General features: G+C 44.0%; 1 protein-coding gene across 1 annotated transcript in view; it reads right to left on the reverse strand.

Moving 5' to 3' along the window:
• The window catches only part of col5a3b (collagen, type V, alpha 3b), a 47022-nt gene that overhangs the window by 3786 nt on the left and 25960 nt on the right, over window positions 1–17276 (reverse strand). Inside the window, exons 13-54 of the mRNA XM_058381010.1 lie at window positions 16342–16398; window positions 16023–16076; window positions 15824–15877; window positions 15671–15724; window positions 15465–15518; window positions 11055–11108; window positions 10925–10969; window positions 10700–10753; window positions 10546–10590; window positions 8903–8956; window positions 8772–8816; window positions 8641–8694; window positions 8506–8550; window positions 8330–8383; window positions 7830–7874; window positions 7458–7511; window positions 7227–7334; window positions 7090–7143; window positions 6928–6981; window positions 6801–6845; window positions 5885–5938; window positions 5749–5793; window positions 5606–5659; window positions 5021–5074; window positions 4843–4896; window positions 4632–4739; window positions 4439–4528; window positions 4243–4296; window positions 3991–4098; window positions 3467–3574; window positions 3281–3334; window positions 3140–3193; window positions 2777–2884; window positions 1773–1826; window positions 1560–1613; window positions 1399–1452; window positions 1227–1280; window positions 860–967; window positions 715–768; window positions 514–567; window positions 361–414; window positions 182–235 (exon numbers count right to left, since the gene is read on the reverse strand). Coding sequence (XP_058236993.1) covers window positions 182–235; window positions 361–414; window positions 514–567; window positions 715–768; window positions 860–967; window positions 1227–1280; window positions 1399–1452; window positions 1560–1613; window positions 1773–1826; window positions 2777–2884; window positions 3140–3193; window positions 3281–3334; window positions 3467–3574; window positions 3991–4098; window positions 4243–4296; window positions 4439–4528; window positions 4632–4739; window positions 4843–4896; window positions 5021–5074; window positions 5606–5659; window positions 5749–5793; window positions 5885–5938; window positions 6801–6845; window positions 6928–6981; window positions 7090–7143; window positions 7227–7334; window positions 7458–7511; window positions 7830–7874; window positions 8330–8383; window positions 8506–8550; window positions 8641–8694; window positions 8772–8816; window positions 8903–8956; window positions 10546–10590; window positions 10700–10753; window positions 10925–10969; window positions 11055–11108; window positions 15465–15518; window positions 15671–15724; window positions 15824–15877; window positions 16023–16076; window positions 16342–16398 — 2568 coding nt within the window. The remainder of the gene's footprint in view (window positions 1–181; window positions 236–360; window positions 415–513; window positions 568–714; window positions 769–859; window positions 968–1226; window positions 1281–1398; window positions 1453–1559; window positions 1614–1772; window positions 1827–2776; window positions 2885–3139; window positions 3194–3280; window positions 3335–3466; window positions 3575–3990; window positions 4099–4242; window positions 4297–4438; window positions 4529–4631; window positions 4740–4842; window positions 4897–5020; window positions 5075–5605; window positions 5660–5748; window positions 5794–5884; window positions 5939–6800; window positions 6846–6927; window positions 6982–7089; window positions 7144–7226; window positions 7335–7457; window positions 7512–7829; window positions 7875–8329; window positions 8384–8505; window positions 8551–8640; window positions 8695–8771; window positions 8817–8902; window positions 8957–10545; window positions 10591–10699; window positions 10754–10924; window positions 10970–11054; window positions 11109–15464; window positions 15519–15670; window positions 15725–15823; window positions 15878–16022; window positions 16077–16341; window positions 16399–17276) is intronic.

The raw sequence follows: 17276 nt of genomic DNA on the forward strand, positions 1-17276 counted from the left end.
TATTTGAGGTGAACATGTTGGCACTCAAACTCCATTAACTTTAACATCAGCATTATTAATGTAGCTCTGTTTCAGTTTATTCAGTTCATTTGTCTGTAGGATAAATATCATTAGATCAAGATTCAAGATTCAAGATCCACAATGTACATGTGTTTTTAGCATAATCTACACATCTATTTACCTTCTCTCCTTTCAGACCTGGCTTCCCCTGTTTTCCTGGTTGCCCTAGATGACCCTACAGAGAGACAGACAGAGAGACAGACAGACAACGTCTTTCATTACAACCATAAACAAGGTTTACTGGAGGAACAGCGGAGTTTACTGGAGTCTCCACATATGTTCCTGCCCCTCACAACTCACCCTTCGTCCTGGACGTCCAGGTGGACCAGGCTCTCCAGAAGCTCCTGGGGGGCCCTGAGAAAAGAGATCAGAATGGACAGAGGATAAAGTGAATTCTTTTATATAAAAATGTTTAACACACACACACACTCACACAAGCAAATAATTGCTTACAGCTTTTCCAGGATCTCCATTGTCTCCTTTAGATCCAGCAGCTCCATCAACACCCTGAAGGAGAGAGAGAGAGAGTCAAGAAGACTGATGACGTCAATTAAATAAACTTCAAGCTACACAAGATTCTGAGCATTTTCTAATCACATCAGGATGAACATTTTGTCACCTCTCTCAGTCTGCTGAGATAAATAAGTCACTTACATCAGGACCAGCCTCTCCAGGAGCTCCTGGGTCTCCTGGAAGACCAATAGGACCCTAAGGGATAGTGAGAGTTAAAGTCAAATAATATTACTACATATTACATATCCACAAACACTCAATCACAAACACACTTGTACACACTCACTATGCTGCCCTTGGCTCCGTCCTCCCCCGATTGTCCTCGGGCACCTGGAGGTCCTGCAGCTCCTGGAAGTCCAGTGTCTCCTTTCTCCCCCTGATCACCTTTCTCTCCCTGCACACACCAATAACAACCATGTGTTCACCACAGGAAGATTATAAAGAGCCAAAGCACAGCATGGAGCCAGAGCAGGTTTTAGTTTTTATATTGTATAGTTTCTGCACTGGGATTGACATGAAACCAAGGAACCAGTCTAAGATGTTGATTTTAATGATCCTTCAATTCCTGAACCATTAGGTTCCTCTATGAGTTCCTGAACCATGATACGGGACACGTCAAGTTCCATGAGAGAAGAAAGTGAAATTTTACTTACAGTGCTTCCAGACAATCCTACGGGTCCAGGATCACCTGATTCACCATCCTCTCCCTGCAGGATGACATAATCATCATCATCATCATCATCATCATCATTATTATTACTATACTACACTATACTTTCTTTCTTTCTTTCTCTCTTTCTCTCTCTCTGTGTGTCTGTCAATCACCTTCTCTCCCACAGCTCCTGGTTGGCCACGAACTCCAGGTCTGCCTGGGGGACCCTGTTTAACACACACACACACACACACACACACAGAATACACTCTCAGTACCTAACACAAATAAATATAATATCTATGTGTTTGTGTGTGTGTGTGTGTGTATGCACCTGTCCACCACTTGGACCCTGAGGTCCTCGGGAGCCCATCTGACCAGGAGGTCCCTTTAAACAGAAAGAGGTCAGAGGTCATTTCTGGCCTTAAACTAAACTGTTACTCTAAAATTATGACTGTAAATAAATAAATAAATAAATATTCTGAGCAGTTCAGTGATATAATTTTAAACTGGTGGAAAGAGATACAGGAACAGGAAGTGATCTCACAATCAATCCAGAGTGTCCACTTTCTCCCTTCTCTCCTGGAGGTCCAGGCATTCCCTAAATGACCAATAATTACCATTACAATTATCATTAATGTCAAATATGTACAAGTAATTATACTAGAAGTACAGTGTGTTCTGACTGGCTGACAGCAGTACTCTGTGTTCTGATTGGCTGAGAGCAGTACATTGTGTTCTGATTGGCTGAGAGCAGTACATTGTGTTTTGATTGGCTGAGAGCAGTACAGTGTGTTCTGATTGGCTGAGAGCTGTACAGTGTGTTTTGATTGGCTGAGAGCAATAATCTCTATTCTGATTGGCTGAGAGCAGTACATTGTGTTTTGATTGGCTGAGAGCAGTACAGTGTGTTCTGACTGGCTGAGAGCAATAATCTCTATTCTGATTGGCTGAGAGCAGTACATTGTGTTTTGATTGGCTGAGAACAGTACATTGTGTTCTGATTGGCTGAGAGCAGTACATTGTGTTTTGATTGGCTGATAGCTGTACCCTGTGTTCTGATTGGCTGTGTGTTGAGTTTTCTGATTGGCTGAAAACATTACAGTGAGTTCTAATTGGCTGAGAGCTGTACCCTGTGTTCTGATTGTCTGACAGCAGTACAGTGTGTTCTGATTGGCTGACAACAGTACAGTGTGTTCTGATTGGCTGACAGCAGTACATTGTGTTCTGATTGGCTGACAGCAGTACAGTGTGTTCTAATTGATTGACAGCAGTACAGTGTGTTCTGATTGGCTGAGAGAAGTACAGTGTGTTCTGATTAACTGTGTGTTGTGCATGAAGTGTTCTGATTGGCTGACAGCAGTTCAGTGTGTTCTGATTGGCTGAGAGCTGTACTCTGTGTTCTAATTGGCTGAGATGATTACAGTGAGTTCTAATTGGCTGAGAGCTGTACCATGTGTTCGGATTGGCTGCGTGTTGAGCATGGAGAGTTCAGTGAAATACAGTGTGTTCTGATAACTATATAATAATGCTACTTATTTAGACTTGTACCTGAAGTCCCACTGGTCCAGTAGCTCCTTTAAAGCCTCGTGCTCCTTCATCTCCTTTCTGCCCGTACATACCCTGTTGCCCTTGGGGTCCAGGCTCCCCGTCCACACCCTTGGTGATAAAGAGACAGTGTTGGCCTTAATCTGATGGCTTTCATTCCAAGTCTGAACACCATTTTTTCGGTTTAATCCTAATTAAGTACCTGAGAAGAAACTCGAGGCCAACAAAAGCTCATCAGACCAGTGTAGCATAGCTCTGATTAAACTTTTTCTGATTAAGTCAGAGAAAGTCTATGGCCTCCACATACAGGCACAGACTTCAAACTGTTACAAATGCATTATTTCTGTATTTATTGCATTTTCTCACCGGTGCCCCAGGCTGTCCCTCCGGTCCCTGAGAACCGACCGGACCTGGAGGTCCCTGTGCAGATGAACACACAGAAATGATTAAAAATGAACTGAAGCAGGAGCCACTTCTTTCATGGTAAAGAGAAAACAAAATACCTACATGTTCTCCTTTATCCCCTTTACTTCCTTTTTGTCCTGGACCTCCAGCTTCACCCTATCACACACAAGCACACATTCACAGCAAAAGAAATACAAATGAAAAATAAATAAATATACTTTTAAAGTATGTAAAAATACAAAAATACTAGATTTTGACATACATTGTATGCTTAATGCACACAGATACCTTATCTCCATCCTCTCCCGGGGGCCCTGGAGGACCCATGGCTCCTGGCAATCCCACAACACCCTGCTCTCCATCCTGTCCTGCAGGGCCGATTGGACCCTTCTCTCCCTACACACACAGAGAAGCAGTGTGGTGATGTGGACTTTTTGTAAGGACACTACTTATGTGCTAGCCTATGATCATCAGTTGTAGCATTTAATCATCGTATTTTAACACTGTATTAGGACTAGGATAATTGTTATATTTAGCTAACTAACATAGCTAGCACTGCATGACAGACAGCGTATGGAACTCTAGAGATAGCATTACTTTGCTAATCAGCACATTTTATACACGCTAAACATGCTAACATTCCACATGCTAACACTGTCAACATGTTTGTGTCTCTTGAACATCTGACCGATCAGAACATATGTAAATGTGGAGTAATTTAATTAAATACTGTATTTATATCAATTCAGCCATTCTCCTTACACACTGGGTTTATTTAAATATGCAAATTAACAGAAAGAGGTGGGGCTTACTGGCTCTCCTTTCTCTCCCATTGGTCCTGGAGGGCCAATTGTTCCAGATCGTCCGGGTTGACCAATTGCACCTGCCAATCCAGGAGGACCTCTCTCACCTGTAGCACCCTAAAGATAGACAGGCATAAAGACAGACAGATACAGCAAGAGAGAGAGAGAGACAGAGAGAGACAGACAGACAGTTTTATTTATCCTCCTTCTCTTGTCAGCAGAGAAAATCAGATAGAACAGCAAAGTAAGTAAGGTACATACAGCAGGTCCAGCTGATCCAACAGGTCCTGCCCCTCCCTTCTGTCCCGCTGGCCCCTACAGGACACACGTCACATGACCAAGCAACAGCCAATTAAAAACCTCCATCCTGTCTAGCATATACCATTAATCATTTTTAACCCCACCCACTAGCTTTACAGTAGCTTGATCCCTCAGTTATAGTCATAGCGATGGTTACCATGGAACCCGCCGCTCCACGGCTACCACGGAAACCCTTCAGCCCGGGTGGGCCGCTCTTCCCTGAGGCTCCTGTGCCGCCAGGATCTCCCTAAACAGCACACAGTGTGAGACACAACAACTAAATTTTGAGGAATGTTCTTGTTCTTTGAGACACTGAGACAGGTATCTCTGTTTGAAGATGGAAATCTGACCTTTGCCCCTTCTTTGCCAGCTGCACCAGGTAATCCATGCTCTCCAGGTGGTCCTGCAGTTCCTGGGTGACCTCTTTCTCCCACTGGTCCGGTTTCTCCAGTGTTCCCCTAAAACCAGTAAGAGTAAAGGAATTCATTTTGTGTGGTTTCAACAAGCCCACAGTGAACTATGTAGTGGACAGGGTTTGAGGTTTTTGACATGTGAGCTCACCTGAGGTCCCACCACACCAGTAGGTCCTGGGGGTCCCGTCTTTCCCTGAAAACCCTGAAGACAGGACGTGCAAATAGCTATGATCACACACTGAATTATAGCTGTATCAGCACTCAACACATCAGGATTCTCAAAACCCTCAGCATTTTTTATGTGTAATATGTGTAAGTGAACTCACCGGCTCCCCCCGCTGGCCTGGGTGACCTGGCAACCCGTCTTTACCAGCAGGACCCTGAATAATCAAACACAGAAACACTGTGAGACTAATGATAATAACTCTTTACTTCTGTTTAAGGCAGACAGACAGACAGACAGACAGACAGACAGACAGACAGATAGATAGATAGATAGATAGATAGATAGATAGATAGACAGGCAGACATAGATAGATAGATAGATAGATAGATAGATAGATAGATAGATAGATAGATAGATAGATAGATAGATAGACAGACAGACAGACAGACAGGCAGACATAGATAGATAGATAGATAGATAGATAGATAGATAGATAGATAGATAGATAGATAGATAGATAGATAGATAGATAGATAGATAGATAGATAGACAGGCAGACATAGATAGATAGATAGATAGATAGATAGATAGATAGATAGATAGATAGATAGATAGATAGATAGATAGATAGATAGATAGATTAGCCTGATGAGATAGATAGATAGATAGATAGATAGATAGATAGATAGATAGATAGATAGATAGATAGATAGATTAGCCTGATGAGATAGATAGACAGACATACATTTGGTCCCTTTGGTCCGATCTCTCCAACTCGACCCTGGGGCCCTTGAGGTCCCTGAAACAAAAATGGATTACTCACTAATGTGTGTATGTAGTATATGCTGTGAATTTTGTGTGTGTGTGTATGTGTGTGTTTGTACACACTCTTTCTCCTGATGCTCCTGGAGGCCCATCATGTCCTGCTGAGCCCTTCAAAACAAACATACGTACATGTTGAAGGACATGAAGGTCATTGTAATCTCACAGGGAATGCTGAGTTTAAAATCACAAAACTGTTCACCTTTTCTCCTGTTTTCCCAGTTGGTCCTCTTGAACCTCGTGCTCCTCGAGCACCCTGTGAGCAACAACAACAACACACACACACACACACACTAATTGATTGGCTTCCAGTGTATCAATTTTACATTGTTAAAATGGATGATGATGTGGGCAGTGAGGTGGATGGTGTAGAGGACAGTAAGGTGGACACTGAGGTGAAAGGTGAAGTGGATACTGAGGTGGGCAGCAAGGTGGATTTGTAAAATGGTCAGAGAAATGGACAGTAAGGTGGACAATGATGTGGATGGTGAGGTGGACAGTGAGGTAGAAGGTGAGGTGGACAGTGAGGTAGAAGGTGAGGTAGATGGTGAGGTGGACAGTGAGGTGGACAGTGAGGTGGATAGTAATGTAGATGGTGAGGTGGACAGTGAGATGGATTGTGAGGTGGATGGTGAGGTGGACAGTGAGGTGGACGACAGAGGGGTGGATGGTGAGGTGGACAGTGAGGTGGATGACAGAGAGGTGGATGGTGAGGTGGACAGTGAGATGGATTGTGAGGTGGATGGTCAGGTGGTCAGTGAGTTGGATGACAGAGAGGTGGATGGTGAGGTGGACAGTGAGGTGGCTGTTGAGATTGATGTTGAGGTGGACAGTGAGGTGGATGGTGAGGTAGACAGTGAGGTGGGCACTGAGGTTGATAGTGAGATGGACAGTGAGGTAGATGATGAGGTTGATAGTGAGATGAGGCAGATGGTGAGGTGGGCGGTTAGGTGGCTGTCGTGGTCAATGTTGAGGTGGATGGTGAGTTAGATGGTGAGGTGGACAGTGGGGTGAATGGTAAGGTGGAAAATGAGATGGATGGTGAGGTAGACAGTGAGGTAGATGGTGAGGTGGACAGTGAGGTGGATGTTGAGGTGGACAGTGGTGCTGACACTCACATTGGGACCTCTCTGTCCTGCAGCACCAGCAGGACCTGCTGGACCCTGAAATGAATATAAACACTTACATCAATAAAAGTAAAGCAGATCTTATCAACAGTAAATATTTACAATCCCACTTACTGACCTTTCGTCCTTTCTCTCCTGGAACACCTACAGAGCCAGGGAAGCCATCTGCCCCCTAAACACCACAGAACACCCACAACAACACTAAACTGAATATCATCACTGTCTTCACACACACACACACACACACACATTAAAGTGAATACATTTGATCTGGTCTTGCCTTTGGTCCCTGCCGTCCAGGGTACCCTGGCAGCCCTGGGACCCCGAGTTTACCCTGAGGAAAGAGAGAATGATCTCTGATTATGGGTGCTCGCCTCTCTATAAACAATGATGATGAAGATGATTAATGATTCCTGCCTTTTCTCCAGGAATGCCCACAGGTCCTGGATCTCCCATTGGGCCTGACTGACCCTTGAAACCTTCTGAACCATCTTCACCACGCATACCCACAGGTCCAGGATCTCCCTATGAAGACACAGTGGGACAGCAGCATCAGTGGACACATCCGTGGACACTCTTCTGAACCTCACATATTTTTAAGTGCTCTTGAGTTGTGTGTGGTCAGTAAATGCAATCATTTGGAATTACATCATCTCCTTTTCCCCCCATTTCTCCTTTCGCTCCTGGAAATCCATCTTCACCCTAAAAAACACACACACAGTCAGAACCTGAGAAACACACACACACACACACACAGACACAGACACACACACACACAGACACACACACACACACAACTGGAACCAGAAAGGAGTTCATGGACACACACGCTTGCGTGAGTCCAGCTTCAGCAGAACTCTGAGACACAAGGGAACTGCACTGCTGTCTGCTCTCTTCCACATAATACACTACATACATGCTCCTGATTGGCTAATTCTGTTCTGATTGACAGGGGAGGGGAAAAGTATGCCATGCCCACCCAGAGGAAGTGTTGATGGTGGGAGGAGCTTCATCACTCACCTTCTCTCCTTTACTTCCTTTCAGTCCCCTCAAACCATCTGCACCCTAAAATACACACACACACACACACGTGAAGTGCACAATTACACACACAAACACACAAAGTACACCTACACTCACAGCACATACACACACACACACACACACACAGCATGCACAGTTACACACAAACACAAAGCACACCAATGCACACATACACAGACACAGACACACACACACACAGGGTGCAGTTACACACACACACACATGAAGTGTTGCATGTGTGTGTACACAATTACACACACAAACAACCACAAAGTTCACCAGTTCACACAAACACACACACACAGAGTGCACAATTATACACATAAACAAACACAAAGCACACACACACACAGACTGGACAGTTACACACAAACACAAAGCATGCACACACACACACACACACACAAAGTGCACAGTTACCCACACACAATAACAAAGCACACACACACACACACACAAAAGATAAACTGTTTTACCTTCACTCCTCTGGTTCCTGGATATCCAACAGGACCCTGAACTCCTGATAAACCCTTCAGCAAACACACACACACACACAATATATAAAATTAAATTGACAGGTTAGATGCACATTTAACGAAATGCATAATATATGGGAAAGATAAATTGTGTGTGTGTGTTTATTGTCACTTACAGGCAGACCTTTCTCTCCTGGTGGTCCTTCTCTTCCTGGGTGTCCCTAAGAACATGAAACATAAAGTGATGCATATTGGTATGCCAATTAGGTTTACTGTGTGTGTGTGTGTGTGTGTGTGTGTGTGTGACTCACTGGAGGTCCATCAGTGCCTGGCAGACCCTGCATTCCTTTCTTTCCTGGAGGTCCCTGTAAGAATCACAAAATGAAAGCCATAAGCTTTTCTACACACACACACACACACACACACACACACGGAGCTGTACCTTCTCTCCTGGTAATCCAATTAGACCCTGAGGTCCGGGGAATCCCTGGGAGGAAATTCATTAAGAGATTCATTAAGACATTGTAGAGGAAGTGTGTGTGTGTGTGTGTGTGTGTGTGTGTGTGTGTTCACCAGGAACCCTGGGTTTCCTTGTTGTCCCGGTGCTCCAGGTTCACCTGGAGATCCCTGTGAAAGCAGAAAGTGATACAATAGGTCTAGGAGAAAACTCGTTTATCAATTATTTAATTAACAAAATTAACTTGTAAAAAACACTGTAGCCTTGTTTACATAATTAATCACCTGCTTTTACTTTCATTCATAATTAATCACATCTTATTACGTGTAGAATTTGTCTTGTCATGTCTTTCTTTCTTCAGTGGTAAAGAAATGATGTTTTTTGAGGAGAACATTTCAGGATTTTTCTCCATATAGTGGACTTCAATGTTGGCCACGAGTCTGACCTTCCAAAATGCAGTTTAAATGTAGCTTCAAAGAAATCTAAACCTCCATCCCAGGAAGAAGGCTCTTACCTAGCAAGATAAGATCTAGCTAGATAAGCTCGTCTAGTGCTAGCTCTGAGATGCTACGCTACATACTATGTAATTGCGTGACGTAGGTGGAGCTACAGATCCAGTGTTTTACAAGTGTGGAGAAGGAGGAGTGCTCTGAAGTTGTTGCGTGTGGAATGACACACAGTTATATGTCCTTGTGTGAGTTTTTTGTTTAGAATGCTCCATTTGTGTGTGTACCCTGGACGTGGAAATCATTTTAAACCTAAAAACGTCTGCTTGGAAATAACATGACTGCTCACAAATCTCCTTTTAAAACTCCTGAGTAATTGAAGCTGTGGTTGCTCACTCTGCACCTGGATATCAACACACCCAGACATTCTCCTTCTAGCTTTTTGTGAGTAAAGTGCGTTTGACTGATTTGCACTTCCTTGGTCTTTGCACTTTCGTTTTGTAAACACTGGGTCCGTAGCTCCGCCTACATCAACAACTTCGGTGCTCAAAATGCTCCTCCTTCTCCACACTAGTAAACACTGGGTCTGTAGCTCCCCCTACAGCACACATGTCCTTTCCATGTGATTGCGTAGTACGTATCGTCACAGATGTGCATCCCAGAGCTAGTGCTAGACGAGCTTCTGTGGTTAAAAAGTATAGAATTTTTAATTTTTCTAAGAAAATGAGCAACGGTGTGTCTAGATAAGAGTCTTCTTCCTCGGCTGGGATGGAGGTTTAGATTTCTTTGAAGCTACATTTAAACTGCATTCTGGAAGGTCAGACTCGCGGCCACCATTGAAGTCCACTATATGGAGAAAAATTCTGAAATGTTTTCCTCAAAAAACATCATTTCTTTACCACTGAAGAAAGAAAGACATGAAGATCTTGGATGACAAGGGGGTGAGGAAATGATCTGTAGATTTCTGTTCTGGCAGTGAATTTCACCTTTAACATTAGCCGTGTGAACAGCAGTGATAATAACATCAGCAGTAAGAGTTGTACTAACAGTAATAACAGGACTAACGGCAGCAGCAGTAATAGCAGTGTGTTATTAGTTGTTAATAGAATTAGCATTAGAAGTATTATGATGATAATGTAACTCCCTGATTGGCCACCAGAGGCCGATACTGCTCTCCGAGTTGGAGGTGCTGTTCAGAGCTCAGTGTAAAAGCCTGATTTTTATTAAAAGCTAAGTTTTCTTCTCCTCCTCATCTGAGTGATTGCTTCTGGGAAAATGGTATTAAAAAACAAAAGAAAATGAAGGACACACACCTGATTGCCCTTTGGACCCTGAATTCCATCAACTCCCCGAATTCCCTAAGAAACACATGTAGAGATTGTGAGATTGAATAAAAAAGTTGTAGTGTGTGTGTGTGTGTGTGTGTGTGTGTGTGTGTGTGCGCGTGTGTGAGTGTGTGTTACCCACAGTCAGCCCTGTAGGTCCAGGAAGTCCTCTGGGTCCAGTCAGTCCCTGTAAACCCTGCAGTGAACGAAGAAATTAACTAATGAGGCCAAACATAGCTAAGCTAAGCTAGGCTACGCTAGGTTAAGCTAGGTCTTAATGAAGAAATCCTGCAATCTTTTCATGAATACATAAAAACAACAATATCATTATTAAAAATGAGAAGAATGAGAAACAGGAAGTACACACAGGCTCTCCTGGTTGTCCTCGAGGTCCTGGCTGGCCATCTGAACCCTGAGGAAACAATAATCAGTGAGTTATACTGAACACACACACACACACACGCACACAATACACACAGATGTATTTGAACACTTACTTTTATTCCCATTTCTCCTGGGGGACCGATCCTCCCTCTCTTTCCTGGCTCACCCTGCAATCAGACATGAACACATTTATTACAGGGTATAAGACATTACATTAAAAAGGTGTGAGAACAGCTGCTGCTACTGCTGCTGTGGTAGTATACTGCTGCTGTTACAGTCTACTGCTGCCGTTACAGTCTACTGCTGCTGTTACAGTCTACTGCTGCCGTTACAGTCTACTGCTGCCGTTATAGTCTACTGCTGCCGTTACAGTCTACTGCTGCCGTTACAGTCTACTGCTGCTGTTATAGTCTACTGCTGCCGTTACAGTCTACTGCTGCCGTTATAGTCTACTGCTGCCGTTACAGTCTACTGCTGCCGTTACAGTCTACTGCTGCCGTTATAGTCTACTGCTGCCGTTATAGTCTACTGCTGCCGTTACAGTCTACTGCTGCCGTTACAGTCTACTGCTGCCGTTATAGTCTACTGCTGCTGTTACAGTCTACTGCTGCCGTTACAGTCTACTGCTGCCGTTACAGTCTACTGCTGCCGTTATAGTCTACTGCTGCCGTTACAGTCTACTGCTGCCGTTACAGTTTACTGCTGCGGTTATAGTCTACCGCTGCCGTTATAGTCTACTGCTGCCGTTACAGTCTACTGCTGCCGTTACAGTTTACTGCTGCGGTTATAGTCTACCGCTGCCGTTATAGTCTACCGCTGCTGTGATAGTCTACCACTGCCATTATAGTCTACTGCTGCCGTTACAGTTTACTGCTGCGGTTATAGTCTACTGCTGTCATTATAGTCTACTGCTGCTGTTATAGTCTACTGCTGTCATTATAGTCTACTGCTGCCGTTATAGTCTACTGCTGCCGTTATAGTCAACTGCTGCTGTTATAGTCTACTGCTGCCGTTATAGTCTACCGCTGCCATTATAGTCTACTGCTGCCGTTACAGTTTACTGCTGCGGTTATAGTCTACTGCTGCCGTTATAGTCTACCACTGCCGTTATAGTCAACTGCTGCTGTTATAGTCTACTGCTGCCGTTATAGTCTACCACTGCCATTATAGTCTACTGCTGCCGTTACAGTTTACTGCTGCGGTTATAGTCTACTGCTGCCGTTATAGTCTACTGCTGTCATTATAGTCTACTGCTGCCGTTATAGTCTACTGCTGCCGTTATAGTCAACTGCTGCTGTTATAGTCTACTGCTGCCGTTATAGTCTACCACTGCCATTATAGTCTACTGCTGCCGTTACAGTTTACTGCTGCGGTTATAGTCTACTGCTGCCGTGATAGTCTACTGCTGCCGTTATAGTCTACTGCTGCCGTTATAGTCTACTGCTGTCATTATAGTCTACTGCTGCTGTTATAGTCTACTGCTGCCGTTATAGTCTACTGCTGCCGTTATAGTCTACTGCTGCCGTTATAGTCTACTGCTGCCGTTATAGTCTACTGCTGCGGTTATAGTCTACTGCTGTCATTATAGTCTACTGCTGTCATTATAGTCTACTGCTGCCGTTATAGTCTACTGCTGCTGTTATAGTCTACTGCTGCTGTTATAGTCTACTGCTGCCGTTATAGTCTACTGCTGCTGTTATAGTCTACTGCTGCCGTTATAGTCTACTGCTGCTGTTATAGTCTACTGCTGCTGTTATAGTCTACTGCTGTCGTTATAGTCTACTGCTGTCATTATAGTCTACTGCTGTCATTATAGTCTACCACTGCCATTATAGTCTACTGCTGCCGTTACAGTCTACTGCTGCGGTTATAGTCTACTGCTGTCGTTATAGTCTACTGCTGTCATTATAGTCTACTGCTGTCATTATAGTCTACTGCTGTCATTATAGTCTACTGCTGCTGTTATAGTCTACTGCTGCCGTTATAGTCTACTGCTGCTGTTATAGTCTACTGCTGCTGTTATAGTCTACTGCTGCTGTTATAGTCTACTGCTGCCGTTATAGTCTACTGCTGCCGTTATAGTCTACTGCTGCTGTTATAGTCTACTGCTGCCGTTATAGTCTACTGCTGTCATTATAGTCTACTGCTGCTGTTATAGTCTACTGCTGCTGTTATAGTCTACTGCTGTCATTATAGTCTACTGCTGTCATTATAGTCTACTGCTGTCATTATAGTCTACTGCTGCTGTTATAGTCTACTGCTGCTGTTATAGTCTACTGCTGCCGTTATAGTCTACTGCTGCCGTTATAGTCTACTGCTGCTGTTATAGTCTACTGCTGCTGTTATAGTCTACTGCTGCTGTTATAGTCTACTGCTGCTGTTATAGTCTACTGCTGTCGTTATAGTCTACTGCTGTCATTATAGTCTACTGCTGTCATTATAGTCTACTGCTGTCATTATAGTCTACTGCTGCTGTTATAGTCTACTGCTGCTGTTATAGTCTACTGCTGCCGTTATAGTCTACTGCTGCCGTTATAGTCTACTGCTGCTGTTATAGTCTACTGCTGCTGTTATAGTCTACCGCTGCTGTTATAGTCTACCGCTGCCGTTATAGTCTACTGCTGCTGTTATAGTCTACTGCTGCTGTTATAGTCTACCGCTGCCGTTATAGTCTACCGCTGCCGTTATAGTCTACTGCTGTCATTATAGTCTACTGCTGCTGTTACAGTCTACTGCTGCCGTTATAGTCTACTGCTGTCATTATAGTCTACTGCTGTCATTATAGTCTACTGCTGCTGTTACAGTCTACTGCTGCCGTTATAGTCTACTGCTGCCGTTATAGTCTACTGCTGCCGTTATAGTCTACTGCTGCCGTTATAGTCTACTGCTGTCATTATAGTCTACTGCTGCTGTTACAGTCTACTGCTGCCGTTATAGTCTACTGCTGCAGTTATAGTCTACTGCTGCGGTTACAGTCTACTGCTGCCGTTACAGTCTACTGCTGCCGTTATAGTCTACTGCTGCTGTTACAGTCTACTGCTGCCGTTATAGTCTACTGCTGCCGTTACAGTCTACTGCTGCCGTTATAGTCTACTGCTGCCGTTATAGTCTACCGCTGCCGTGATAGTCTACCGCTGCCGTTATAGTCTACTGCTGTCGTTATAGTCTACTGCTGTCGTTATAGTCTACCGCTATCGTTATAGTCTACCGCTGCCGTGATAGTCTACCACTGCCAGTCTAGTCTACCGCTGCCGTTACAGTCTACTGCTGTCGTTATAGTCTACTGCTGCCATTATAGTCTACTGCTGTTGTTACAGTCTACTGCTGCATTTATAGTCCACTGCTGCCGTCATAGTCTACTGCTGCTGTTAAAGTATACCGCTGCCAGTCTAGTCTACTGCTGCTGTTACAGTCTACTGCTGTCATTATAGTCTACTGCTGCCATTATAGTCTACTGCTGTCATTATAGTCTACTGCTGCCATTATAGTCCACTGCTGTCGTTATAGTCTACTGCTGCCGTTATAGTCTACTGCTGTCATTATAGTCTACTGCTGCCATTATAGTCTACTGCTGTCATTATAGTCTACTGCTGCCATTATAGTCTACTGCTGTCATTATAGTCTACTGCTGCCATTATAGTCTACTGCTGTCATTATAGTCTACTGCTGCTGTTATAGTCTACTGCTGCCGTGATAGTCTACTGCTGCCGTTATAGTCTACTGCTGCCGTGATAGTCTACTGCTGCTGTTATAGTATACCGCTGCCAGTCTAGTTTACTGCTGCCGTTACAGTCTACCGCTGCCGTTACAGTCTACCGCTGCCGTTACAGTCTACCGCTGCCGTTACAGTCTACTGCTGCCGTTATAGTCTACTGCTGCCATTATAGTCTACTGCTGTCGTTATAGTCTGCTGCTGCTGTTATAGTCTACTACTTCCGTTACAGTCTACCGCTGCTGTTATAGTCTACTGCTGCCGTTATAGTCTGCTGCTGCTGTTTTAGTCTACTACTTCCGTTATAGTCTACCACTGCTGTTATAGTCTACTGCTTCCGTTATAGTCTTCTGCTGCTGTTATAGTCTACTGCTTCCGTTATAGTCTACCACTGCTGTTATAGTCTACTGCTGCTGTTATAGTCTACCGCTGCCGTTATAATCTACTGCTGCTGTTATAATCTACTGCTGCCGTTATGATCTCCTGCTCTCCTTATGATCTACCGCTGCCGTTATGATCTACTGCTGCCGTTATAGTCTCCTTCTGTCCTCATGATCTACTGCTGCCGTTATTGTCTACCGCTGCCGTTATAATCTACCGCTGCCATTATGATGTATCACTGCCGTCAAAATCTACCGCTGCCGTTATGATTCACCCCTGCTGTTAAAATCTCCTGATGCTTTTATAATCTCCTGTTGCCGTTATAATCTACTGATGCTGTTGTAATCTACTGCCTTCATAATCTACAGAAGCCATTTTAAATGTTACTGCTGCCCTTATAATCATATTCTGTTTTCTTATTCTCTCTTACCCGGTGTCCTTGGATTCCAGGAAGTCCAGGTAAACCATCAAGGCCTCTGTCACCCTGAGAGAGATAGAGATTTATACCTCACTGTTGTAATTCAGCAGGAACATTTACTTCATGGAGCTGAGTGCTAAAGCTCAGTAAGATCCCAGATCAGTGTGTTATTCCATTTCATTCTTTATTCTGTGTATCTCTGTGTGGTTAAGACCTACTTTAGCTCCAGTTTCTCCCGGTTCCCCTCGACCTCCGTCTGTCCCACCACGTCCCTGACAACATACACAAAAACTCACCTGTTAGCATCAGTACTTAATCCTTAACATTTCAGTGATTCATTAGAGGTAGATGACTAGATATATATGCTGTACCCTTTTCCCAGGTTTTCCATTTGGTCCTGAAATACCTGGCAACCCTCGCAGACCCTGGGAGTGAGAGAGACAGAAACATATCAACCTGAAACATCTACAAAGATATCTAAATACTCTAAATTAACTTCCACATCCAACATCGTACTCAAGATGAGCAATATTTTAGTGTGAAGCTGTGAAGGTCAACAGTGCCCCCTACCGGTGGACCTGACACACCAACATCTCCTTTCAGTCCTGGTGACCCCGGTGCACCCTGGAAAAATCAAACAGATGATTAAAACACAATCCAGGTCACATTCTGTCTGAACCCTTGCTTTGACTTAGGTTTAGATCAATTCTGAGATCAGGGTCACTGATGCTAACAGAGCTACATACCATAACATCCACTAGAGCTTCTTAGTAACAAAAAAAACAAATACACAGTAAAAGATTTCATACTGAATACATTTAGGTTCATCATTAAAAAAATAACAATAATAACATTCACAGCAGCACAAATCCAAAATTTGGAGACTCACCAGAGGACCTGGACGTCCTGAAAGTCCTAACGTTCCTGGAGGTCCTTTCAGAGAAAGCTGATACAAACACACACACATTAAAACATTAGTTCGGGACAAAATTAACACACACACATTCAGAGTTGTCTCTCTCTGATCTATTAGATTAACTACATCATAAAATTACTATATCTAATACACACCAATCAGCCATAACATTATGACCAAAAAGTGAATAAGACTGCTGATCTCCTCATCATGGCACCAGAGCATCTCCAAAACTACAGCTCTTGTGGGGTGTTCCCGGCCTGCAGTGGTCAGTATTTTTCAAAGTAATGAAAAGGAATGGAAAAGTGGTGAACCGGTGACAGGGTCATGGAGTGGCCAAGGCTCACTGATGCACGTGGGGAGCGAAGGCTGGCCCATGTGGTCCAATCCAGCTACTATTGCTCAAATTGCTGAAGAAGTCAAATATGCTTCTGTTAGAAAGGTGTCAGAATACACAGTGCATCACAGTTTGTTGTGTATGGGGCCGCATAGCTGCAGACAGGTCAGGGTGCCCGTGCTAACCCCTGTGCACCAACAATGGGCATCAGAACTTCTACATCACGTGGATGGCCGGGTGCGTGTGCATCTCTTACCTGGGGAACACGTGGCACCAGGATGCATTATGGGCAGAAGGTGAGCCGGCGGAGGCAGTGTCCTGCTTTGGTCAATGTTCTGCTGGGAAACCTTGGGTCCTGCCATCCATGTGGATGTTACTTTGACACGTACCACCTACCTAAGCATTTTTACACCCTTTCATGGAAACGGTATTCCCTGATAGCCGTGGTCTCTTTCAGCAGAATAATGCTCTGTGACACAAAGCAGAAATGGTTCAGGAATGGTTTGATGACCACAAGAACCAGTTTGAGGTGTTGACTCCGCCTTCAAATTCCCCAGATCTCAATCCAATC

Source organism: Hemibagrus wyckioides, linkage group LG26 (assembly GCF_019097595.1).
Source record: "Hemibagrus wyckioides isolate EC202008001 linkage group LG26, SWU_Hwy_1.0, whole genome shotgun sequence".
NCBI classification, from domain to species: Eukaryota; Metazoa; Chordata; class Actinopteri; order Siluriformes; family Bagridae; genus Hemibagrus; species Hemibagrus wyckioides.